General features: G+C 48.5%; 1 protein-coding gene across 1 annotated transcript in view; it reads left to right on the top strand.

Annotated features, from left to right (window-relative positions):
• Positions 1-25,202, top strand: part of ESYT3 (extended synaptotagmin 3) — a gene marked incomplete in the record, with an annotated part of 62,587 nt that overhangs the window by 26,584 nt on the left and 10,801 nt on the right. Inside the window, 12 exon segments of the mRNA XM_073634559.1 lie at positions 7,790-7,858; positions 10,274-10,363; positions 10,930-10,985; positions 16,501-16,621; positions 17,273-17,449; positions 17,925-18,007; positions 18,202-18,250; positions 19,626-19,715; positions 20,361-20,423; positions 20,711-20,773; positions 21,335-21,403; positions 22,784-22,849. Coding sequence (XP_073490660.1) covers positions 7,790-7,858; positions 10,274-10,363; positions 10,930-10,985; positions 16,501-16,621; positions 17,273-17,449; positions 17,925-18,007; positions 18,202-18,250; positions 19,626-19,715; positions 20,361-20,423; positions 20,711-20,773; positions 21,335-21,403; positions 22,784-22,849 — 996 coding nt within the window.

The following is a 25,202-nucleotide window of genomic DNA, read 5'->3' as shown; positions in this document are numbered from 1 at the left end:
GATATTTTTTTTTTTTTTTCACTTACCTCTAAATGCCTGTTGCTAGGGGGTCCCTTGTCGTCTGCCTGTTCCTTTGCCTGGGCTGGTGACATCACTTCCCCCTCGGCACAGGAAGGGCTCCGCTCTGCTCCCTCCCTCCTGTCAATCATCTGGGACCCATTACAGGTCCCAGGTGATTGAGCGGCCAATCGCGGCGCCGCTCGCGCATGCGCAGTGGGTGCCAGGCTGTGAAGCCACAGCCCGGCGCCCACAGTTGAAATGCCGGCACCGACGAGCAGAGGGGGGGGACGAGCGGGGCTTCGATCCCCCGCATCGCTGGACGCAGGGACAGGGGAGTGCCCAATTAAAAGTCAGCAGCTGCAGTATTTGTTAGCTGCTGACTTTTAATTTTTTTTTTTTTTTGACGGCCCCCCTGGGTGGAATTCCTCTTTAAGTGGTGTATACCCCTTTAAGGCCATACATTCCGGTACGCCTCTGCACAGTCGGTGGTGGTTGTTGTCTACAATCTATATAAACTTTCTTCACCGTCTTTCCAATGTGATTCCAGTGAAGTCGTTTAGTTGATTTGTGAACATTTATATGAAGAATCCTTTATGGACTTCCTTTTTATCACATGAGCCATTATATGGTTATATAACCTTCTGCTCTGTATCAGTTTACAGCACTTTGTATTTTCTCAGAGGTGACATCATCACTGGAGGGTTTCATTAACACTTCCTTTTATGTTTCACTTCTGGTCACTCAGCTTTGTATTATTTTTTTATTTATATGTTTGAGTTCTGCATATTATATTATTTTATGATTCATTTTAAAAAATTGTCTTTTGTTGTGCCGGCTGCTCTCTATATTACATCTGAGCGTCAGCGCGGTATTTCCAACTTTAAGACACAATATGTAATCCGATTTAAAAAAAAAAAACATTTTTTTATATTCTTTTTGTATAATGTGAAATATGATGTTGTGCCAAGTAAATAGATACCCAACATGTCAAACTTTAAAATTGCGCACGCTCGTGGAATAGTGACAGACTACGGTGCTTAAAAATCTCCATAGGCAACGCATTAAAAATGTTTACAGGTTACCAGTTTAGAATTACAGGGGGGGGGGGGGTAGCGCTAGAATTATTGCTCTCCTTTTGACATTTGCGGCGATGCCTCACATGTGGTGCGAATACCGTGAACACGGGTGCAACTTACGTATGCGTTCACTACTGCACACAGGGATGGGGGGAGGGCTTAATTTTTTTTTATTTTTACACTGTCCCTTTTATTTATTTGACCACTTTTATTCCTATTACAAGGAATCTCATGTAATAGAAATCAGGGGGGGGGGGGGGTGACGGGTCCTCTTTATGGAGATACCTGGGGGATCAAAAAGACTCCAAATCTCTCATTTACCCTTAAGGGCCAGTTCACACCGCATGCAGTCCAGTGAGGGTTTTTTTTTTTTTTTTTTTTTTCTGCATCGAAAATGCATGGAACGTAGGTTATATGGTTTACAATGGCATAGTTCACACCAGTGCGTTCCAGAAAAAAAAGTTGCATCTGCACTGGACTGTACTGGAACGCTGTAAAAAGCATAAAAAACGCACCAAAAACGCATTGGAGAACACATGTCCGTATTTAAGGTTAAGAAAAAATAGGGGGGAAAAAAATGTACTGGAAGGCAACGAAAACGCGCATGCAGAAAAGCACCTGGAACGTATCCGGACTGCGTTTCTATGGTGTGAACTGGTCCTGAATGCAAAGGATAAAATTTATTTTTATTTGATTTTTTTGGTCTTTTGCTTTAAAAAAAAAAAAGTTTAATTCTGCCGTAAACTGGAAGTAACATGACGTCGCTCCGGTCCTCCAAGGCCATAGAGGTGATTTGAGATGGTCCAGTCTCTGTTCCTCTCTGAGACCAGCCGGCTGCAACGTCGGATTGTTTTTTGGGTGCGCCGGTAAAAACCATAAGCCTGAGAAACAGCGGCGGGGGGGGCCACTCAGACCACATTCATGAGAAGGCCAACAACCGACTGAAATCATCATCAATCACCCGGGAAACCATATATATATATATAGTGGTCAGCAAGTGGATATATCACACTTCCTGTATCGGATACATTGTATTCATTATTTCCTGTTTGTAAACATCAGAAGATACATTGTGATGGGAGGTTCTCTAAAGATTGGAGGGATCAGCAGAGTCGGTGAAATGTGCGGCTCAGGTGAAGATTCCCCGCGCTCTCCCTCGCACTCCTCCGTCACCGAGCGCCTCATTTTGTTACTATCGTCATCCAGAAATTTGGATACATCCGAGTCTCTGAAAAATAAAAAATTCATCAGAATTTCGATTCGGAGTGAAATGAACCGCACGTGTCTATACATCGTCACCAACCCCACCTTCCCATTCATGCACAGGTGTACCGGCTCCTCCCCTTCAGTCTTGCACAGGTGTACCGGCTCCTCCCCTTCAGTCTTGCACAGGTGTACCGGCTCCTCCCCTTCAGTCTTGCACAGGTGTACCGGCTCCTCCCCTTCAGTCTTGCACAGGTGTACCGGCTCCTCCCCTTCAGTCTTGCACAGGTATACCGACTCCTCCCCTTCAGTCTTGTACAGGTATACGACTCCTCCCCTTCAGTCTTGCACAGGTGTACCGGCTCCTCCCCTCCAGTCTTGCACAGGTGTACCGGCTCCTCCCCTTCAGTCTTGCACAGGTGTACCGGCTCCTCCCCTTCAGTCTTGCACAGATGTACCGGCTCCTCCCCTTCAGTCTTGCACACGTGTAGCAGCTCCTCCCCTTCAGTCTTGCACACGTGTAGCAGCTCCTCCCCTCCAGTCCTGCACAGGTGTAGCAGCTCCTCCCCTCCAGTCTTGCACAGGTGTAGCGGCTCCTCCCCTTCAGTCTTGCACAGGTGTAGCGGCTCCTCCCCTTCAGTCTTGCACAGGTGTAGCGGCTCCTCCCCTTCAGTCTTGCACAGGTGTAGCGGCTCCTCCCCTTCAGTCTTGCACAGGTGTAGCAGCTCCTCCCCTCCAGTCTTGCACAGGTGTAGCGGCTCCTCCCCTTCAGTCTTGCACAGGTGTAGCGGCTCCTCCCCTTCAGTCTTGCACAGGTGTAGCGGCTCCTCCCCTTCAGTCTTGCACAGGTGTAGCGGCTCCTCCCCTTCAGTCTTGCACAGGTGTAGCGGCTCCTCCCCTTCAGTCTTGCACAGGTGTAGCGGCTCCTCCCCTTCAGTCTTGCACAGGTGTACCGGCTCCTCCCCTTCAGTCTTGCACAGATGTAGCGGCTCCTCCCCTTCAGTCTTGCACAGGTGTAGTGGCTCCCCCTTCAGTCTTGCACAGGTGTAGCGGCTCCCCCTTCAGTCTTGCACAGGTGTACCGGCTCCTCCCCTATAGTCTTGCAGAGCCTGCCTAGGAACGCCCACTCATCCTCCATACTGACACCCGCCCATCAACTCATTTTGATATTTGCACAAGAGCCCGCCCACTGCTTACATCAGGACTGAGGGCTCTTGAGAACAGTATTAAGGCCCCTCCCACCAGCTATGATTTGCCTGCACTGCATAGAGAAGTACAGAGACCCAGTGATGACATCACAAGGTATACAATAAGGCATGTAATGAGAATGGAATGTTGATGAGGGGGAGGGGGGCCAGGGAAGAAACTTTTCTGGGGGGGGGGGGGGGTGTAGCGGCGCCCTGTTCTTGTTCTGTGCTCTGCAAATCTAAATATCAGGTTCCTTATTATTATTATGGGATGTTTGGAGGGCTCTGGCTGTGTAGGAGTTAATGACCAGATACTGTTGTTTGTGATGAGCTCCGGCCCCCGGGGGCCACTCAGAATCCCAGCTGGGAGGACCTGAGCTTATTATAAGTCGGCTCTCTGAGGGCCGATACACAACCAGCAATCCGTCCCGTATCCTCCTCTGTGACCATCATACACGTATGATGAGCGAATCCCGACCACGACACTTCCTGCCTGGAGTTTTCATGTTCTCCCTGTGTTGGGTTTCCTCCGGGTTCTCCGGTTTCCTCCCACACTACAAAGACATGCTGGGAGGTTCATTGGATCCTGTCTAAATTGTCCCCAGTATGTATGAATGTGAGTTGGGGACATTAGATTGGAAGCTCCTTGAGGGTAGGGACTGATGTGAATGTACAATGTATATGTAAAGCTCTGCGTAAATTGACGGCGCTATATAAGTACCTGAAATAAATAATAAATAAATAAATGAACGAGACGTGTGCATGATGATCTCTGTATATGATGATGATGATCTCTGTATAGATGATGATGATCTCTGTATAGATGATGATGATGATGATCTCTGTATAGATGATGATGATCTCTGTATAGATGATGATGATGATGATCTCTGTATAGATGATGATGATCTCTGTATAGATGATGATGATGATCTCTGTATATGATGATGATCTGTATAGATGATGATGATGATGATCTCTGTATAGATGATGATGATGATCTCTGTATATGATGATGATCTGTATAGATGATGATGATGATGATCTCTGTATAGATGATGATGATGATCTGTATAGATGATGATGATGATGATCTCTGTATAGATGATGATGATGATGATGATGATGATCTCTGTATATGATGATGATCTCTGTATAGATGATGATGATGATGATGATGATCTCTGTATAGATGATGATGATCTCTGTATAGATGATGATGATCTCTGTATAGATGATGATGATCTCTGTATAGATGATGATGATGATGATCTCTGTATATGATGATGATCTGTATAGATGATGATGATGATCTCTGTATAGATGATGATGATGATGATGATGATCTCTGTATATGATGATGATCTGTATAGATGATGATGATGATGATGATGATCTCTGTATAGATGATGATGATGATGATGATCTCTGTATAGATGATGATGATGATGATGATGATGATCTCTGTATATGATGATGATCTGTATAGATGATGATGATGATGATGATGATCTCTGTATAGATGATGATGATGATGATGATCTCTGTATATGATGATGATCTGTATAGATGATGATGATGATGATGATGATCTCTGTATATGATGATGATCTGTATAGATGATGATGATGATGATGATCTCTGTATATGATGATGATCTGTATAGATGATGATGATGATGATGATGATCTCTGTATAGATGATGATGATGATGATGATCTCTGTATAGATGATGATGATCTGTATAGATGACGATGATGACGATCGCTCCGTATTCTCGGACACACAAAGTCTCAGGCGTGTTGTGACTTCACCTAATTGTCATTTTCTGACAGCTGGTACCCCCAGGGATGGGGATGGGGATGGGGGATGGGGTTATAATTGATTCTATAGATACATACAAAATAATTCATGAGACATTATGGTGAACAAAGATCAGAGCGGCCGCCTCTCACCATAACACTGTGCGCATGATTGTCACCTCACAGGGGAGAGAGAGGTTTGTCTGCCAAGTTTATTCTCGATAAAAAAGAGGGGGGGGGGGGCTCATCAGCTGATCCCGAGGAGGACAAGCCCCTCATACCTCATTATGTATTATATACATATCCGAATCTGTTCAGTGTATTTGAGCCTCACTGCGTCTCCTATAGGGCCCATGGGAGACCTTCTGTCTTTTTACAGCTCTTACAGTAAAGAACCCTTCACATGTTCTATCATTCTACAATATGTACCTGGCCAGTACTCTCCAAACTGCAGCCCATTTCTTGCTTTTATCTGGCCCTTGAGGCACTATTTCTTCCACTCATACCAACAATGGGGCATAATCCCCCCCCACCTGACACCAATGATGGGGCACTATTCCTCCCACTGACACCAATGATGGGGCACTATTTCTTCCACTCATACCAACAATGGGGCATAATCCCCCCCCCACCTGACACCAATGATGGGGCACTATTCCTCCCACTGACACCAGTGATGGGGCACTATTTCTCCCACTGACACCAATGATGGGGCGCTATTCCTCCCACTGACACCAATGATGGGGCACTATTCCTCCCACTGACACCAATGATGGGACACTATTCCTCCCACTGACACCAATGATGGGACACTATTCTTCCCACTGAGACCAATGATGGGACACTATTCCTCCCACTGACACCAATGATGGGACACTATTCCTCCCACTGACACCAATGATGGGACACTATTCCTCCCACTGACACCAATGATGGGACACTATTCCTCCCACTGATGGGACACTATTCCTCCCACTGACACCAATGATGGGGCACTATGCCTCCCACTGACACCAATGATGGGGCACTATTCCTCCCACTGACACCAATGATGAGGCACTATTCCACCCTCTGACACCAGTGATGGGGCACTATTCCTCCCACTGACACCAATGATGGGGCACTATTCCTCCCACTGACACCAATGATGGGGCACTATTCCTCCCACTGACACCAATGATGGGGCACTATTCCTCCCACTGACACCAATGATGGGACACTATTCTTCCCACTGAGACCAATGATGGGACACTATTCCTCCCACTGACATCAATGATGGGACACTATTCCTCCCACTGACACCAATGATGGGACACTATTCCTCCCACTGACACCAATGATGGGACACTATTCCCCCACTGACACCAATGATGGGACACTATTCCTCCCACTGACACCAATGATGGGACACTATTCCTCCCACTGACACCAATGATGGGGCACTATTCCTCCCACTGACACCAATGATGGGACACTATTCCTCCCACTGACACCAATGATGGGACACTATTCCCCCACTGACACCAATGATGGGACACTATTCCTCCCACTGACACCAATGATGGGACACTATTCCTCCCACTGACACCAATGATGGGACACTATTCCCCCACTGACACCAATGATGGGACACTATTCCTCCCACTGACACCAATGATGGGACACTATTCCCCCACTGATACCAATGATGGGACACTATTCCTCCCACTGACACCAATGATGGGACACTATTCTTCCCACTGAGACCAATGATGGGACACTATTCCTCCCACTGAGACCAATGATGGGACACTATTCCTCCCACTGACACCAATGATGGGACACTATTCCTCCCACTGACACCAATGATGGGACACTATTCTTCCCACTGAGACCAATGATGGGACACTATTCCTCCCAATGATGGGACACTATTCCTCCCACTGACACCAATGATGGGACACTATTCCTCCCACTGACACCAATGATGGGGCACTATTCCTCCCACTGACACCAATGATGGGGCACTATTCCTCCCACTGACACCAATGATGGGACACTATAACTCCCACTGTGACCAATGATGGGACACTATTCCTCCCACTGACACCAATGATGGGGCACTATTCCTCCCACTGACACCAATGATGGGACACTATTCCTCCCACTGACACCAATGATGGGACACTATAACTCCCACTGTGACCAATGATGGGACACTATTCCTCCCACTGACACAAACCATGGGGCATTTATTTTTTCCCACGGATGTCGGGACCCTTTATACTCCCATTTGGCCACAGTCCGGCCCCCCTAATGTCTGTAGGACAGTAAGTTGTCCCTTTGATTGGGATATTTGGAGACCCCTACTTTAGGCAATAAAGGTGAGATAAAAGCAGGCCAGGGCTGTGTTCACATATCGTCCAATCACAGTTCAGCGTAGTGGCCGGTAGTCATAGTGTGTTATATGTCCGGTGTGTACGGGCGCACGCCAGGGATTCTGGGAATATTTGGTTAATCCTCTCTCTGTCCTCTCTGCAGCTATAATGGAGATTGTGAGATCAACGTGGAGGTGAAGAAGTTGTGTAAAGCCGGAGTGAAGGGCCTCCAGGTGAGTCTTCTGAGGGGGTAATAGAGAGGGAGAGGGGGGGACGGTGGTAATAGAGAGGAGGGGGAGTAATGTTGGTAATAGCGAGGAGGGAGGGTAATGGTGGCAACAGAGAGAGGAGGTGGGGGTAATCGTGGTCAGAGAAGAGGAGGTGGGGGGAGTAATGGTGGTAATAGAGATGTGGGGGGGGGTAATGATGGGAATGGAGATGGGGGGGGGGTAACAATGAAGGGTGGTGTCTCCCCCTCTGGGGTGTAATGGTGGGTGAGGGGGGTAATGATGGGAATGGAGATGGGGGGGGGTAACAATGAAGGGTGGTGTCTCCCCCTCTGGGGTGTAATGGTGGGGGAGGGGGGTAATGATGGGAATGGAGATGAGGGGGGGGGGGGTAATGATGGGAATGGAGATGGGGGGTAATAAAGAAGGGTGGTGTCTCCCCCTCTGGGGTGTAATGGTGGGGGGGGTAATGATGGGAATGGAGATGGGGGGTAACAATGAAGGGTAGTGTCTCCCCCTCTGGGGTGTAATTGTGGGGGAGGGGGGTAATGGTGGGTATGGAGATGAGGGGGGGGTAATGATGGGAATGGAGATGAGGGGGGGGGTAATGATGGGAATGGAGATGGGGGGGTAACAATGAAGGGTGGTGTCTCCCCCTCTGGGGTGTAATGGTGGGGGGGGGTAATGATGGGAATGGAGATGGGGGGTAACAATGAAGGGTAGTGTCTCCCCCTCTGGGGTGTAATAGTGGGGGAGGGGGGTAATGATGGGAATGGAGATGGGGGGGTAACAATGAAGGGTGGTGTCTCCCCCTCTGGGGTGTAATGGTGGGGGAGGGGGGTAATGATGGGAATGGAGATGGGGGGGTAACAATGAAGGGTGGTGTCTCCCCCTCTGGGGTGTAATGGTGGGGGAGGGGGGTAATGATGGGAATGGAGATGGGGGGTAACAATGAAGGGTGGTGTCCCCCCCTCTGGGGTGTAATGGTGGGGGAGGGGGGTAATGATGGGAATGGAGATGGGGGGGTAACAATGAAGGGTGGTGTCTCCCCCTCTGGGGTGTAATGGTGGGGGAGGGGGGTAATGATGGGAATGGAGATGGGGGGGTAACAATGAAGGGTGGTGTCTCCCCCTCTGGGGTGTAATGGTGGGGGAGGGGGGTAATGATGGGAATGGAGATGGGGGGTAACAATGAAGGGTGGTGTCCCCCCCTCTGGGGTGTAATGGTGGGGGAGGGGGGTAATGATGGGAATGGAGATGGGGGGGTAACAATGAAGGGTGGTGTCTCCCCCTCTGGGGTGTAATGGTGGGGGAGGGGGGTAATGATGGGAATGGAGATGGGGGGGGTAACAATGAAGGGTGGTGTCTCCCCCTCTGGGGTGTAATGGTGGGGGAGGGGGGTAATGATGGGAATGGAGATGGGGGGGGTAACAATGAAGGGTGGTGTCTCCCCCTCTGGGGTGTAATGGTGGGGGAGGGGGGTAATGATGGGAATGGAGATGGGGGGTAACAATGAAGGGTGGTGTCCCCCCCTCTGGGGTGTAATGGTGGGGGAGGGGGGTAATGATGGGAATGGAGATGGGGGGGGTAACAATGAAGGGTGGTGTCTCCCCCTCTGGGGTGTAATGGTGGGGGAGGGGGGTAATGATGGGAATGGAGATGGGGGGGGGGGGTAACAATGAAGGGTGGTGTCTCCCCCTCTGGGGTGTAATGGTGGGTGAGGGGGGTAATGATGGGAATGGAGATGAGGGGGGGGGGTAATGATGGGAATGGAGATGGGGGGGGGGGGTAACAATGAAGGGTGGTGTCTCCCCCTCTGGGGTGTAATGGTGGGGGAGGGGGGTAATGATGGGAATGGAGATGAGATGAGGGGGGTAATGATGGGAATGGAGATGGGGGGGGGGGTAACAATGAAGGGTGGTGTCTCCCCCTCTGGGGTGTAATGGTGGGGGAGGGGGGTAATGATGGGAATGGAGATGGGGGGGGGTAACAATGAAGACAATGAAGGGTGGTGTCCCCCCCTCTGGGGTGTAATGGTGGGGGAGGGGGGTAATGATGGGAATGGAGATGGGGGGGGGTAACAATGAAGGGTGGTGTCTCCCCCTCTGGGGTGTAATGGTGGGGGAGGGGGGTAATGATGGGAATGGAGATGAGGGGGGGGGGTAATGATGGGAATGGAGATGGGGGGGGGTAATGATGGGAATGGAGATGAGGGGGGGGGTAATGATGGGAATGGAGATGGGGGTAACAATGAAGGGTGGTGTCTCCCCCTCTGGGGTGTAATGGTGGGGGAGGGGGGTAATGATGGGAATGGAGATGAGGGGGGGGGTAATGATGGGAATGGAGATGGGGGGGGGGGTAACAATGAAGGGTGGTGTCTCCCCCTCTGGGGTATAATACAGATCTGCTTCTCTCTGTACAGATACACGGGACTCTGCGGGTGATTTTGGCCCCTCTGATGTCCGATGTCCCGTTTATCGGAGCCGTGACTTTCTTCTTCATCCAGAAGCCGGTAAGACGATTGACTCTTCACATATCAATGAGACGTATTTAAATGAATGTGCAAAGTGGAGCGACCAATCAGAAATCATCTCTTGTTAATCTATATCCTGATTGCTGTGGTCACTTCACATGTATTTATATTTGGGGTGTTGGGAAAATTGCGGCCTGTCCCCATCTGTCCACCAAACCCAGACATCGTCATCTTCAGCCTGACCAATCATCTCTGGGGATCCTCTGGTTGCTATGAGCAACAGCACTGCTCTTCTGTATTCTATGGATGGAGAGATCATTGTCTGCTCTATTAGTTTATGGTGAAAGTGAATTGTGATCCGCAAAACACGGAATTGTTCTATAAAAATCGCAGATCACATGTTATCAGATCTTCATATCTGGATGATCAATCCGAGGCGATGATTATTGGGAAGAATTAGGAGGGTGATCGATACCAAATTCCTTCCTGTCATCTGTAAATCCAGAAAAATAATACAATTATTAATAATATGATTGATGGATGAAGATAATTGATCATTTTGATCTCTTTGTTTTCTCTGAAGATATCATTTTGTATCTTTTCAGTTTCTGGATATTAATTGGACGGGACTGACGAATTTCCTGGAGATCCCCGGAGTCAAGTAATCACCTTTCTCATAATTTGTATAAAATGTCCATCATTTGGTTTTATGATGTAGTGCGTGGTGTCGGGGGAGGGGAAGAAGAGAAGCTCCATGATGGAGATGGACAGACGCCAAAAACCACAAAACCTGAATATCCGGTTTGCTGGGAATTTGTTACAATAGTTTGGAGAAATCCTGAGGGGGGGGGTTGGTGTTTGGGGCGTGTTCCCAAGTTCTACAATCTGATACATTGTTACTACACAAGAAACAAAAAGTGACGCTCTCCTCCACTTCCAACATGGAATCATCAACATTGATACATTGTTACTACATATCAGTGTATACAGAACCAGAGAGGACAACCCCCGACCGGAGGGATCACCACTGACACCAAACATTGATACATTGTTACTACGTATCCATGTTTATGGTGTTCTATTACTGAACCACAGAGGATGGGAATTGCAACCTGTGATTGGAGGGATCACCACTGATACTGAACATTGTTACATTGTTAGTGTATGAGAAAATACAGCGACTGTTTCCTCAACCCCCCAACATGGGATCATCAACACTGATACATTATTACTATCGCCCTATACAGGGTGTCCCAAAAGTCTCCATACTAACAAACTGATATTATATTTTATGTATACTTTGTGTCAGTGGTGTCCATTAGGAGCGGAGGGGCACCGCCCCCCCCCCCCCCCCCCCCAATCTATATGCAGGGAGCCGGGCGCATGGGTTCCAATGTTGTTTTTTGTTTTTTTTTTTTCCTTTTTTTGAAGCACTTGATTACAGCCTGAGGCTCTATTTGGCTTAAAAAAAAGGGTGGGCTCAGGATGCAGAGCACTGCGCCCGAAGCCCACCCAGTTATGTGACAATAGTAAATGATTATTCGCTATTGTCTACCTGATTCTCCTCCCGGCCAATCAGGAAGCAGGTCCTGAGACCCAATTTGGCCAAGAGGAGAAGCGACTGTATTGGCCAGGCAGGGGGGAGGATGTACGGGGAGATCCGGAAGATGGCCGCCGTCATTGTAGCGATCTCTGTGCTCTGCATCAGCGCCAACACAGAGCCTGACCACGTGAGCACCAGCGGGTGGGGGGAGGGGCTGGGGGAAGTCGGGTGATTTGTTTGCCCCCCCCCAGCTGGAGCACTAGCTGCCACCGCTGCTTTGTGTGTAGAAAGAGATGCACAAAGAGTAGGGAACGTTTTGTGAATATTTTGTAATGAATATTTAAAATAAAGTTACATTCAGCTACTTCCCATTTCCCCAATGTATGGCAATTTTTGGGACGCCCTTTATTACTGAACTACAGAGGATGGGAGTCACGAGCCGGACCGGAGGGATCACCACTCATACTGAACACTGATACATTGTTATTACATAATAGTGTACACAGAATTCTATTACTGAACTACAGAGGAAATAAATCGCAAACCCCGGACCGGAGGGATCACCACGGACACAGAACATTGTTAGATCCTCCAATTATATATGAAGTGATTGGTGTATATAATGCCAACGCCCCTCAGAACAGATACACAGCAACTAATTACAAAATTTTCCAGCATTGCTGACACATGAACAATATTTTTGTGAACCAGTAAACATTTCATTGTAAACCTATCAGATAAAATAAAACCTAAAAGCTCCTGGCTGACACATTGTTACATCTGATCACCCTTCATCTATTCTCCAGGTTCTCAGATCTTCCACAATGTCCACATTCACATAAAACTAGATTTCTGTGGGAACAGTCCAACGCATTTTGAAAGATCTTCATCAGGGGCTGGAGATGGTCTTCGTCGGGGTCTGGAGATGGTCTTCGTCGGGGTCTGGAGATGGTCTTCGTCGAGGGGCTGGAGATGGTCTTCGCCGGGGGCTGCAGATGGTCTTCGTCGAGGGGCTGGAGATGGTCTTCGTCGAGGGGCTGGAGATGGTCTTCGTCGAGGGGCTGGAGATGGTCTTCGCCGGGGGCTGGAGTTGGTCTTCGCCGGGGGCTGGAGTTGGTCTTCGCCGGGGGCTGGAGTTGGTCTTCGCCGGGGGGCTGGAGTTGGTCTTCGCCGGGGGGCTGGAGTTGGTCTTCGCCGGGGGGCTGGAGTTGGTCTTCGCCGGGGGGCTGGAGTTGGTCTTCGCCGGGGGGCTGGAGATGGTCTTCGCCGGGGGGCTGGAGATGGTCTTCGTCGGGGTGCTGGAGATGGTCTTCGTCGGGGTGCTGGAGATGGTCTTCGTCGGGGTGCTGGAGATGGTCTTCGTCGGGGGGCTGGAGATGGTCTTTGTCGGGGGGCTGGAGATGAACTCTGTCAGCCAAGAAATAATGATTTAAGAATAATTTCAGCTGGAAAGTCCACACAACAACCCAAATGGCCCCTGTACTGGGTCCCCCTGGATTCTGGGGTGGTTACACCCGGCTGGTGGGTTTATACCAGAACTCCCTGTAACAAGTGGTTTGCCCCGTTGTGTTCACTTCTGGGTTTCTTGTGAGGCATCGACCTTCCTATGTGGTCAGACGGGCAGTCATGTCAACTCCCCAACTGGGATTGTTTTATAATCATTGTTTCTTGGGTAACAGAGTTCATCTCCAGCTCCTGAAGAACATCTGCTTTGAAACCCGTCGGGATGTTCCCACAGAAATCTAGTTTTATGTGAATGTGGACTTTTTTTTTTTTTTTTTTTGAGTTGTGTGGGAACCTGGAGAAAAGAAGATGGGTGATCAGTTGTAACATTGTGTCAGCCATGATGATTTAGGTTTTATTTTAACTGATATGTTTACATTAAAATTCTTATTTGTGTTCTAAAAATATTGTTTGTGTCAACAATGTCTGAAAAGTCCCATATATTGTAATTCTTTGTACAGAACATTGATACATTGTTACTTCAGAGACCAGTCGGTGTACACAGTGTATAATACTGAGCTACAGAGGATACAAATCACAACCCCCGACCAGAGGGACCACCACTGATGGTGAACATTGTTCCAAAAGAAAACCGAAACAAGAATGTACACAATGTTACTGACTGTGGCGGATGGTGCTCAATTTTCTTTGAGGGGGGCAGCCCACGGTCCCCCCCCCGGGCCCCCCCCCCCCCAGTGCTCGATCGCTCGCCCGTTGCCCGTCAGGCCCACACTTTTCCCATCCAGGTCACATCTTCGGCGACCCCCCCCCCCCCCCCATCTCCTTCCGAGTTCCGGCGGTCGCTTCTCCACCTGGCCAATCAGGTCTTAGGACTCCCGGACAATCCGTCTCAGGAACCGCTTCCTGATTGGCCGGGAGGAGAAACAAGAAGACATTAGCGAATAAATATTTACTATTGTCACACAACTGAGTGGGCTCGGGGCACAGTGCTCTGCAACCCAAGCCCACCCTTTTTTTAAGCCAATTGGAGCCTCGGGCTCTAATCCCATGCTTCGGAAAAAAGAAAAAAAAAAACCCATTGGAATCCATGCATCTGGATGGGGGGACATGGATTAAGGGAGCAGCACCCCTGCGCCCTGCATATAGATTAGGGATGGGGGTATGGATTGAGGGGGCGGGACCCCTGTGCCCTGCATGAGCAGCCGCCACTGGACTGAACTACAGAGAACGGAGGGCACATAACACAACACCCAACCGAAGGAGTAGCCACTAAATCTTTGCAAATCCGGGACAGTCGGCATCTATTCATATACTGAATATTACATGTGGCCCTTTGCAGCTTTCAGGGACCACAGTACCCTGTAAATTGACAACCATTGGCTCAGAGGGTCTCACCAGTACAGGAAATGTGGGGATTTTTCTCCAATGGGGACACATCTGACCTCCTATTCTACTCTGTGGAATATTACTTTTGTCTGTCTGGATTTATAAAGCCGTCAGATTGTTTATCTGGGTGAGAGATCGGGATTTCAGTAAAACTCGACAGACCAGTTCCAGCAGAGGATCGGCACCTGCCCTGTGCGAAACTGGCAGAGCGTGCCAACGTCCGCACCCTAATATACCATCGGCTGCCATGGAAACCTGACCCGAGTCTGAGGGCCGGACGCATTCCTTGCTCCCTGTATATATAACACCCCTCGATATCACAGAACAGCCCCAGTGACCTCGCATGGGGTATTCTCCGGATTTCAGAATGATGGGGTGTGAAGGGTTAATTGCAGCATTTATTACCCGACAAACACAGAGAGGCGGAAAGCCCATAAAACGGCGGCTGGGATGGGCGGGTCTCTGTATTCCGGATAACGCCAAACCTAAAATCTCCCTGAGGCTGAAACTCTGAAAATCTCCCCATCCCGGAACATTCTACAGAACTCGCCCTCCATTCACACACCGAACACCCGGGGGGGGGGGGTCTTGTTTTCAGAAAAGTGACAGTTTTATATTCAACAATGAGATTTGGGAAGTTGGTCACGTGATTGAAAATAAAGATCCTTATTCTTGTGTTAAAGTGTATCCAACCCAAGAAGTAAAATGTCATACATTGCAGAATGCCAGTCCTTGGCTGTGGGGTCTGCATTCGTTTTTCTTTTTCGGGGTAATAACATTGTCAGCAAGGGCAGAACATATCTGTTGATCCTGCCACAAATGCTGTATTCTTGTCACTGAACTGAATCTGTTTCCTGCGCACTGCAGCTTCCCCAGCGACCTTCTAACAAGTACAATACCCCTCCCCCCTGTGTAATAGAGAGGTGGAGGTGCTCTGTAGTCCTGTCTCAGGGTGACAATGGACTGGTGAATAGTTCTGAGGTCTGCAGATCGCTATGAACCCTCCGGATCTCTGGTGCCCAACACCTGGCCTGCCAATGCTCTGTGTGTGCCCGCTGCATCCTGGGCTGAGTCTGTCACTTCTTGGGTAACAGTGCAGGGTGGCAGAGGGATGCCGGGTGCTGGGATGTTCTCTGCACCCAGCACTAGAATGAAGCCACATTTACTGTCAGGTGGAGTGATCTCTGCCCAACAGTACCAGTCTGACATAAACACTGAGTGGGCATAAATAACCCAGCCACTGACCACCAACACAGGGAGGGGGATAACAGGGGGTTACCGGCATAGTGACCACCAATGTAGGAGTTATTTCTGCAATCACTGACACCAATCCTGGGGCTTTTATTTTGGTCACTTGCACCAATGTTGGGGGTTATTATGGCATTCATTGACACCAATGCTGGGGGTTTTTATTGCAGCCACTGAAAACAATGCTGGGAGTTTTATTTCAGTGACGAACACGGGGGGTTATTATTGTGTCCATTGACCCCAATATTAGGGGTGGTTAATTCCATTCATTGACACCAATGCTGGGGGTAATTATCGTGTCCATTGAAATAAGTGCTGGGGGTTGTTATTGCATCTATTGATATCAGTACTGGTGGATATTGTTGCATCTATTGATACCAGTACTGGGGGTTGTTATTGCATCCATTGATACCAGTACTGGGGGTTGTTATTGCATCCATTGACGCCAATGTTGGGGGTTATTGTTGCGCCCACTGACACCAGTGCCATTAAAATGTAATAGTGATAGTGAAGAGAGTTTTTCTGTCTGTTGCAGTGACATGTCGGACGGGATGATAGTGGATCTCATTGCCTCGTACTTGGTGCTGCCCAACCGATTCACATTTCCTCTGTGCAGTCAGGTGAATGCAGCCGAACTGAGATTCCCGGTGCCACATGTGAGTCTTCATATGGGGGAGATCCTCATAGAAAACTGAATTATAGATTTCTGCATTGGGGGTGATGTATAGGAGGGATGGAGGTGACTGTATATCTGGGGTGATATATGAGGGGGGGGCAGAGGTGATTGTATATATTTCTTTATAGGGGGCAAGGTGGGGACTAACTATATCTTTGTCCAGGGATAATATATAGGGGGGCAGAGGTGACTGTATATATCCGTATCCAAGGGTGATATATAGGGGGGCAGAGATGACTGTGTATATCTGTATCCAAGGGTGGTATATGGGGGGGGCAGAGGTGACTGTATATATCCGTATCCAAGGGTGATATATAGGGGGGCAGAGATGACTGTATATATCTGTATCCAAGGGTGATATATAGGGGGGCAGAGATGACTGTATATATCTGTATCCAAGGGTGATATATAGGGGGGCAGAGGTGACTGTATATATCTGTATCCAAGGGTGATATATAGGGGGGCAGAGGTGACTGTATATCTCTATATCTGGGGTGATATATAGGGGGAACAGAAGTCACTGTATATATCTGTATCCAGGAGTGATCTATTGGGGGGGGGCAGATATTGTGCATTGTGGTATATAGAATATAATGTCCTCTGTGTAATATAGAATGTATTCCCTCTTCAGGGTGTGCTGAGAGCTTATCTCTATGAAGCTGAAAACTTGATTGCCAAGGACACCTATCTGAAGGGCCTCATAAAGGGGAAGTCCGACCCATACGCCATCCTTCGGGTGGGAAATCAGACGTACAAGAGCAAAACGATACGAGAGAACCTGAATCCTCTCTGGAATGAGATGTATGAGGTAAGATGAAGGATTATTACCCCCTGAGATCAATTCACTGTGAAGGTAATTAGATGATCATATCAGTGATTTACAGACTCCCCCATCACTGGTGGGGCAGGAAGAGGGACCTAAGTGGGTATGGGGGACGGCTGGGGCAAGAAAAGGGACAGGAGTGGGGACAAGAGACTGAAGGGGCAAGAAGAGGGATATGAGTGGGGTCAAGGGAAGAAGGAACTGAGGGGTAAGAAAGGAGTGGAGGGGCCAAAGGGGAATTTGTAATTTTAGGAGCCCAGTGTCATCCCTTTGACTAGATAAATAGATAAAATAATAAACATAAAAAATACATCCTAACCACAGACAGGAAATAGAGATCTTTTATTGCTGTAGACTGATTGTCTCCAGTTGGTGGAGTGACGCTCGGTGCCCATTGCCGTACCCATCTCTCCCCATTCTCTGTATTTGCTGATTGGACTCTTCTCTGTCTTGGTTGCAGTTTGTGGTACATGAAGTTCCCGGGCAGGACCTGGAGATTGATGTTTATGATGAAGACCCTGATAAGGACGACTTCCTCGGCAGGTAAAATGGCGGCCAACCAAGTGGGGTCTCCATCGGAGAGAGCGAAGGCAGCCATTGCTCAGCATGTGTATTAATAATTTTTATGTACAGATTAGACAACTAGTAGAGATCCCCTTTACATGAGGAATCAAAGTTTTTATGCTGTGTGTGAATTAACCCCTAAAAGTGATTATTGTGCTGATTTGTGTCTGCAGCCTGGTGATTGGTCTGGAGGGGGTGATGAAAGATCGGGTTGTTGACGAGGTAATTGTTTCTTTGACTATGCTGTCATTTTATGCTGTATACGGTGCCGGCAGTGTGCTGTCATTTATGCTGTGTGCAGTGCCGGCATTGTGCTGTCATTTATGCTGTGTGCAGTGCCGGCATTGTGCTGTCATTTATGCTGTGTGCAGTGCCGGCAGTGTGCTGTCATTTATACTGTACACTTATAAAATGTATTCTGATATGAAGTCCATCTGAGGAAATGTTGGCAGAGCTCTGTAGGATGTATGAAGGGTTAGCATTGAGTAGCCTCACCCCGAGGCTCCTGGGACACAGTGCAGTGAATTCTGCTCAGCATGCAATATCTGCGTCATTTAGGAAAGGGCCCCTCTTGAAAAACAATTTTGGGGCCATTCAGTGACCCGCCTGAGAACAAACACATCAACCTATATATAGATGGAGTGGTGAAGAGAAGTATTAGTGATATCTTCACCTCTATGATGGCTGATAATATACAGCTGGGGGCAGACTGAGAACATTCCCTCTATTCTGTGTGTTTTGGGGCCAATCGGACAGGAAGTGAAAGAGGTCCTCTCTGCCCCGTTTTGTGTACCTGGTCCCCTAAATCCAAAGTGGGCCCTTGTACAGCTGCACAGACGGTGTTCTCCGTTGGTGATTGAATGGACTCTTTGTACATGTGGATGTCCTGCAGGGGAGGGACCCTGGGGGGGCTGTCTTGCAGGGGAGGGACCCTGGGGGGGGGCTGTCTTGCAGGGGAGGGACCCTGGGGGGGGCTGTCTTGCAGGGGAGGGACCCTGGGGGGGCTGCCTTGCAGGGGAGGGACCCCAGGTGGGGTGTCTTGCAGGGGAGGGACCCCAGGTGGGGTGTCTTGCAGGGGAGGGACCCTGGGGGGGGGGCTGTCTTGCAGGGGAGGGACCCTGGGGGGGGTGCCTTGCAGGGGAGGGACCCCAGGTGGGGTGTCTTGCAGGGGAGGGACCCCAGGTGGGGTGTCTTGCAGGGGAGGGACCCCAGGGTGGGGGGTGTCTTGCAGGGGTGGGACCCCAGGGTGGGGGGGGTGTGTCTTGCAGGGGTGGGACCCCAGGGTGGGGGGGTGTGTCTTGCAGGGGTGGGACCCCAGGGTGGGGGGGTGTGTCTTGCAGGGGTGGGACCCCAGGGTGGGGGGGTGTGTCTTGCAGGGGTGGGACCCCAGGGTGGGGGGTGTCTTGCAGGGGTGGGACCCCGGGGGGGTGTCTTGCAGGGGTGGGACCCCAGGGTGGGGGGGGTGTCTTGCAGGGGTGGGACCCCAGGAGGGTGTCTTGCAGGGGTCGGACCCCAGGGGGGTGTCTTGCAGGTGTGGGACCCCGGAGGCCATTACGCTCTTCTCGCTGTAACCAGTGACTCCTTTTATGTCTTCCAGTGGTTTCCGCTCTGCGATGTGGTCAGTGGATCCGTTCACCTCAAACTGGAGTGGTATTCACTGCTGGCCAACCCAGAAATGTTGTGTGAGGTGAGTGACTGACTCAGCACGTCCGTCTGTCCGCCTGGAGTTCAGGTCATGCTGGAAGGATTGTAATCTGGAGTTTTATCATTATCAAGTTTTATGGTCCGGAGTTTTACAGCTCTGTGGTCGGGTGAGAGGGTCATAGGTCACACTTACAGCTCTGTGTATGACACCCCTGTATGCTGCTATAGATGACCTCTGACCTCTCCCTCCCGCACTTTGTATATGACGCTGCTGTATGTTCCATATATGACCTCTGGCCAATCCTAATTCTCCCTCCTGCGCTCTGTGTATGGTACTCTTGTATGCTGCCATATATAAACTCTACTGTCTCCCATCTCTCCCCTGCACTCCTATGTATAACACTTCTTTGTGCCGTCATATGACCTCTGACCTCTCCTATGTTTCTCTCCAGCATTCTGAGATTCCGCCATATATAACCTCTGACATCACCCTCCTGCACTCTGTGTATGACTCTCCTGTATACTGCTGTATATAACCTCTGACCTTTCCTATCCCTCCCTCCTGAACCTTGTGTATGACTCTCCTGTATACTGCTGTATATGTTCTCTCCTATCCCTCCCTCCTGCATATGACTCTCCTTTGTGCTGCCATGACCTCTGATCTCTCCTGTCTCTTGTCCTGCTTTAGGCTTCGAATGGTATGACCGTCGCTATGGTGATTGTGTATCTGGACAGCGCTGGAGGTCTGCCTGTAAGTATATCGATATTTAATATCTATCTTTGTGAAGTGCCACCATATAGCGTAGCGCTGTACATGAGCTGATAGATGGTACCTTGCGGGGTTTCCTGCACTCCATCTAATTGCTGTAGAGATTTCAGTACAGTGCTTCCTATTTGGTGGGACCTGTGGAGGCGGTCCTTTCATTGGCGCCTCCCATTTTGGGTCATACTTTTGATTAAAAAAAAAAAAAAAAACTTTGAAGACATTAAAGAAGACGGTGCAGATTGTCACTTCATGTATTTACTGCCACTGAACAGGTGATAGTTAAAGCTCGGAAGTCTCCTTTCTCTGAAGTTCTTCGGGGAAAGTCCCACAACACGGTAATTGAGAAACGGCAGTTTGTGTCAGTTTGGATCCAGTGGAGAGATCCGAACGTTCTTCCGTAGAAATTTCTTCCCAATTAATCTCCTGGTAATTCTCTCCACCCGTCTCTACCGTCCCCACGCCTGTCCGTGTTGTATCGTCATCCTCCCTCCGTCTATGTCTGTCGCCCATAGAGCTTACAATCCACAATGGACTTCTGTTTTATGTCTCTTTAATTCTTCACCATTGGTGATTGTCCTGGTAGTCCCCATAATAGTCGTGTTTTATGTCTCCGTAATGGTGATTGTCCTGGTAGTCCCCATAATAGTCGTGTTTTATGTCTCCGTAATGGTGATTGTCCTGATAGTCTCTATGATATCGGCACCTCTGTGTATAGTACCTTCGTTCCGTCATCCAATCCCTCCACTCTCATCCATCATCGGAACGTTCCTCCCAGAATCCTCTGGGAGATCGTCTGTTCTGCATGTTTTCCGTTTGCATGACCCGCTTTGTACAATCCAGTCTCTCCATTTCATAATAAAACATCTTTTTAAAACAGAATTTTTTTTGTCTTGTAGAAAAATCATTTTGAATATTCAAACAATGAATACAGCAGCAATGGACAGAGATACGCGGCGTACTCCATGGTATGTACCGTATATATGATCTCCTGGCAATACCGCAGGTTGGCTGGACATCCCCAATGCCTGGGTTCAGTAGAGTTCCCAGGAACAATGCACAAGCAGTATTGAATATATTATCCATCTTCACTAACTTTCAGTGCAAGAAGACATCTATCCACTGATCCCCAATGTAAGAGGGCATCTATCCACGGAGCCCCCCAATGTAAGAGGGCATCTATCCACAGATCCCCCCAATGTAAGAGGGCATCTATCCACGGATCCCCCCAATGTAAGAGGGCATCTATCCACGGATCCCCCCCAATGTAAGAGGGCATCTATCCACGGATCCCCCCCAATGTAAGAGGGCATCTATCCACGGAGACCCCCAATGTAAGAGGGCATCTATCGACGGATCCCCCCAATGTAAGAGGGCGTCTATCCACAGATCCCCCAATATAAGAGGGCGTCTATTCACTGATCCCCAATGTAAGAGGGAGTCTATCCACTGATCCCCAATGTAAGAGGGCACGTATCCACTGATCCCCAACGTAAGAGGGCGCCTATCCCCGGATGCCCCAATGTAAGAGGGCGCCTATCCCCGGATGCCCCAATGTAAGAGGGCGCCTATCCCCGGATGCCCCAATGTAAGAGGGCGCCTATCCCCGGATGCCCCAATGTAAGAGGGCGCCTATCCCCGGATGCCCCAATGTAAGAGGGCGCCTATCCCCGGATGCCCCAATGTAAGAGGGCGCCTATCCCCGGATGCCCCAATGTAAGAGGGCGCCTATCCCCGGATGCCCCAATATAAGAGGGCATCTATTCACTGATCCCCAATGTAAGAGGGCGTCTATCCACTGATCCCCAATGTAAGAGGGCGCCTATCCCCGGACGCCCCAATGTAAGAGGGCGCCTATCCCCGGATGCCCCAATGTAAAAGGGCGCCTATCCCCGGATGCCCCAATATAAGAGGGCATCTATTCACTGATCCCCAATGTAAGAGGGCGTCTATCCACTGATCCCCAATGTAAGAGGGCACGTATCCACTGATCCCCAATGTAAGAGGGCGCCTATCCCCGGATGCCCCAATGTAAGAGGGCGCCTATCCCCGGATGCCCCAATGTAAGAGGGCGCCTATCCCCGGATGCCCCAATGTAAGAGGGCGCCTATCCCCGGATGCCCCAATGTAAGAGGGCGCCTATCCCCGGATGCCCCAATGTAAGAGGGCGCCTATTCCCGGATGCCCCAATGTAAGAGGGCGCCTATCCCCGGATGCCCCAATGTAAATGAACACTGCAGTCTCCATTGTTTGTGTTTCTTTTGTAACAATTATTTATTTATTTTATTGAAAAAATTGTTGTAGTGTTCTTTAACCCCCCCTCCAATTGATGACTGTTCTGTTCTCAGCAGTCTGAAAAGGAGCCGACATCGTATGTGGCCATGTCTATTGGGAAGAAGACTGTGAAGAGTAAGGTGAGGGCGACGATTTCTGTTCTATTGGAAATTACTGAAAGTCACAATTGTTTAATTCTTACAGTGAAGCCAAGAAAATGGACCCAGTATTACATTATTCTGCCTTTACTAAGCTAAAATGCTGCGTGCCAAGCTCAAAACTAACAGAGTATTATTTTACTGAAAGAGTAGTTGTTTGGAACAGACTTTCAGCAGAGGTAGTGAATCAGTCAACTGTAAGTGGATTCAAACATAGATCTATATCAGATAAAAAAAAAAAACCCACATACATATATACCAGAAAAAGGGAGCGACTCGATGGACCACTTGGTCTTTTTTTCTGCCATCACTCTTCTATGTTTTATGTATACAAGCTATTTACTATTACAGGAAAGCAACACAGACAAGACAGAGTGCGCAACAAATGTGTACATACAATACATACAATATCTATCCTTTCCTAGTTAATGGTCTGTATGCCATGGGGAAGTAACTTGGCTACAGTTATAGCTGGTCCACAATTTGCTTAATTTCCATAGCAAACAGGATTAAAACCATTTTAAACAAGTGATTCTCATCAAACCCATGAAATTCCCCACATTTTGTCATGTTACAACCAAAAACGCAAATGTATTTTATTGGGATTTTATGTGATAGACCAACACAAAGTGTCTCATAATTGTGAAGTGGAAGGAAAATGATAAATGATACAAATAAATATGTGAAAAGTTTAGTTTAAAATCTAGTGGAACCAATTGTCTTTAGAAGTCACCTAATTAATAAATAGAGCCCACCTGTGTCATTTAATCTCGGTATAAATACAGCTGTTCTGTGAAGTCCTCAGAGGTTTGTTAGAGAACCTTAGTGAACAAACAGCATCATGAAGGCCAAGGAACACACCAGACAGGTCAGGGATAAAGTTGTGAAGTATAAAGCAGGGTTAGGTTATAAAAAAAATCTCCCAAGCTTTGAACCTCTCACGGAGCTCTGTTCAATCCATCATCGGAAAATGAAAAGAGTATGGCACAACTGCAAACCTACCAAGACATGGCCGTCCACCTAAACTGACCGGCCCGGCAAGGAGAGCATTCATCAGAGAAGAGCCAAGAGGTCCATGGTAACTCTGGAGGAGCTGCAGAGATCCACAGCTCAGGTGGGAGAATCTGTCCACAGGACAACTATTAGTCGTGTTCTCCACAAATCTGCCCTTTATGGAAGAGTGACAAGAAGAAAGACATTGGTGAAAGAAAGTCATAAGAAGTCCTGTTTGTAGTTTGTGAGAAGCCATGTGGAGGACACAGCAAACATGTGGAAGAAGGTGATCTGGTCAGAGGAGACCAACATTCAACTTTTTGGCCTAAAAGCAAAACGCTATGTGTGGGGAAAACTAACACTCACATCACCCTGAACACGTCATCCCCACCGTGAAACATGGTGGTGGCAGCATCATGTGGTGGGGATGCAGCAGGGACAGGGAAGCTGGTCAGAGTTGATGGGAAGATGGATGGAGACAAATACAGGACAATCTTAGAAGAAAACCTGTTAGAGTCTGTAAAAGACTTGAGACTGGGGCGGAGGTTCACCTTCCAGCAGGACAACGACCCGAAACATCCAGCCAGAGCTACAATGGAATGGTTTCATATTCATATATTCTAACATATATTCATGTGTTAGAATGGCCCAGTCACAGTCCAGACCTAAATCACATTGAGAATCTGTGACAAGACTGGAAAATTGCTGTTCACAGACGCTCTCCATCAAATCTGACAGAGCTTGAGATATTTTACAAAGAAGAATGGGCAAAAATGTTCTCTCTAGATGTGCAAAGCTGGTAGAGACATCCCCAAAAAGACTTGTAGAGAAAGGGGGTTCTACAAAGTATTGACTCCGGGGGGCGCCATACAAATGCCCCCCCCCCACACTTTTCACATATTTATTTGTATCATTTATCATTTTTCCTTCCACTTCACAATTATGTGCCACTTTGTGTTGGTCTATCACATAAAATCCCAATAAAATACATTTATGTTTTTGGTTGTAACATGACAAAATGTGGGAAATTTCAAGGGGTATGAATACATTTTCATGGCACTGTAGTGTTGTCCCTATACACGAAAAGAAAAAAAGGCTCCTCTAAGTGCAGAAGTAAAACTTTATATTTCCCAAAAGGGTTAAAAACACTTCCAAAAGGGTGGATGGGTAGAAGCGCATCATATTCGTAATATGGCAGGTGGTCCGGCGTTCTGGTAGTCCCAAGGAGTCTTGGTGATATCCAGAGGTGGAATTCTGTGGTAGCATATTCTGAAGTGGCCGACAGATGGAAGCCACAACTCTCCTGGACACTAGGAAGACAGCTAGGCTGTCTGAGACCGCA

The sequence above is a fragment of the Aquarana catesbeiana genome, linkage group LG06 (assembly GCF_042186555.1).
Source record: "Aquarana catesbeiana isolate 2022-GZ linkage group LG06, ASM4218655v1, whole genome shotgun sequence".
NCBI lineage: Eukaryota > Metazoa > Chordata > Amphibia > Anura > Ranidae > Aquarana > Aquarana catesbeiana.
This window is presented reverse-complemented; position numbering and strand designations above follow the sequence as displayed.